General features: G+C 41.7%; 1 protein-coding gene across 1 annotated transcript in view; it reads left to right on the forward strand.

Moving 5' to 3' along the window:
- SRPK1 (SRSF protein kinase 1) overlaps positions 1-2,113 on the forward strand; it is an 82,635-nt gene that overhangs the window by 71,039 nt on the left and 9,483 nt on the right. The window contains 1 exon segment of the mRNA XM_006903590.1: positions 1,318-1,387. Coding sequence (XP_006903652.1) covers positions 1,318-1,387 — 70 coding nt within the window.

A 2,113-nucleotide genomic window follows, 5' to 3' on the forward strand; every position in this document is an offset into this window, starting at 1 on the left:
TGTACCGTCAAATCAGATCTGACTGGTACAGGAGGAGATTGCCCCTCCTTCCCCGGCAGAGCATCTGGTGCATTCGAACCGTGCACCTCTGGGATTGTAGTTGCAGCTTCTTGCCACTAGGCCACCAGAGCTCCCCTTCAAAAGAAATCATTTCTTAAGATACTCTTGAATACTGATTTCTTATAAGGAGGATTTCTTGTAAAAGATGTATGCTTGATCTGATTTTTATTGTTGTTGTTTGCCTTCAAGTTGAGTACAACTCATAGCAACCCTAAGAACAGAAGGCTTGAAGCCTCTCTACCACTACCAACATTTATCAAAGTTTATAGGTTTTCCAGAGGCATGCTGCTTCCAAACCTGTCATAGTACGTTATTGTTTTTATATGCCATTGAGTCCTGAGCCAGTCTCACTAACTCCGACACACCAAGTCCCATTGCCCCAGTTACTGTATCAGTCCATCTCATCCTGATCTCCCTCTCCTGCACTGTCCATCCACCCTTCTCCAAGGACCCATCTCTCCTGACCTGATTAATGTTTGTAAATGTTAATTTATTAGTCAAATAGAAAACTGGCTCCTAGCTCTGCACTCTAGTCTCTTGGTTTTCTGCAGAGCTAGGAAATGGGAAGGTTCCATCTGCAACATTAATGAGAGTGCTTTCCTCAGCAGAGGTTAAGAATATACTGTTTGCCAAACATTAAAAAGTTCTAGGATGAAAGATAATGGAAGGGGTTTCTTTGTTTTTAGTTCCAGAATTTCCATTTCTAGCTATATAGAATTACAACGTGATTTTGCATGATAAAACAGGACCTGCTTTTCCGTAAATAATAGTAAAGGATAAAACTCAAAAGTTGCTCCTAAGTTGGAACTGACCCATAGCTAGTGATGCTCTAGCAGGATTTCAAAGGCTATAAATGCCTCTGAGGAGATTGCCTGTCATTTCTCCCAGGAGCAGCTCTGGATTCAAACCACCTACCTTTGGGTTGCCCACACAACTTACCCCCTAGGCCACCTCTAATAAGACTATTCACATGTTCTATCTCTGAGCAAAGAAGGGAAAAACTAAGGGAGCTTAATGTGCTGATTTGGGGCGTGTGGGTTGGGGTATGGAATAAGTAGTAGACTTGGAGTTTTCTCACTGTTTCAACTAAGAGACATAGATGTTGGGAGGAAAATTTTTTTAAATAATTTTTGATGTCTTAAGGAAATTACATTTTTTCCCCCATTTTTAAGAGAAATATTTAATACTGAATCCAATGCCAGGAAGCTTTTTATTCTTTTCTTTGATGTGTTCATATGTTTTTGTTCTTTTTCTTAGGCTTTTGAGCTGGCTACAGGTGACTATTTGTTTGAACCTCATTCAGGGGAAGAGTACACTCGAGATGAAGGTGAGTCCCCTAACTGTACTTTGCAGATGGGGTTGACATCATTTGTTGGAAATGAACAGCTTTTGTGTTTTTATTGTGCCAAGAACATAGGAGTCCTGGCAACATAATTATTTTTTATATTATAAGAGATACTTTTTAAGAGATACTGCAAAGTTCCATCAGGCTTAGACAAAAGGTCAAAATTGGTTAAATGAAAACTTTTGTTTCAGGTAATCTTTAATATCTAATTGTTGTTGTTGTTATGTGCTGTCGAGTCTCTTGCAACTCATAGTGACCCTATGTACAACAGCCCTAAACCCTGCTCTATCCTATGCCTGTCGCACTGCCTCTGACACATCCATCCCGATTACTCCAGTCACTGAATCAGTCCACCTCATAGAGGATCTTCCCCTCCTGCGCCGCCCCTCCACCCTCCCAAGGGTCCCTTTCCAAGGACCTGGCCCTCCTTACAACATGTCCAGAGTTTGTCAGACAAAGCCCCAGAATCCTTGCTTCCAAGGGACAACCTGGTTTAACCCTCTCTAGGAAGAATCTGTTTGTTTTCTTGGCAGTCCATGCTATATTCAGTACTCTTCTCCAGCACAACAGCGCGAAGGTATCAATTCTCCTATCCTCCCTAGTCGTTGTCCAACTCTGATGCATAACTAGTGATTGCAAAGACCATAGCCTGTATCAGACGCACCTTAGTCTCCAGAGTGACACCATTGCTCCTCAGTACTTTAGAGA

This window comes from Elephantulus edwardii, unplaced genomic scaffold (assembly GCF_000299155.1).
Source record: "Elephantulus edwardii isolate Elephantulus edwardi_28Jun2011 unplaced genomic scaffold, EleEdw1.0 scaffold00017, whole genome shotgun sequence".
Taxonomy (NCBI): domain Eukaryota; kingdom Metazoa; phylum Chordata; class Mammalia; order Macroscelidea; family Macroscelididae; genus Elephantulus; species Elephantulus edwardii.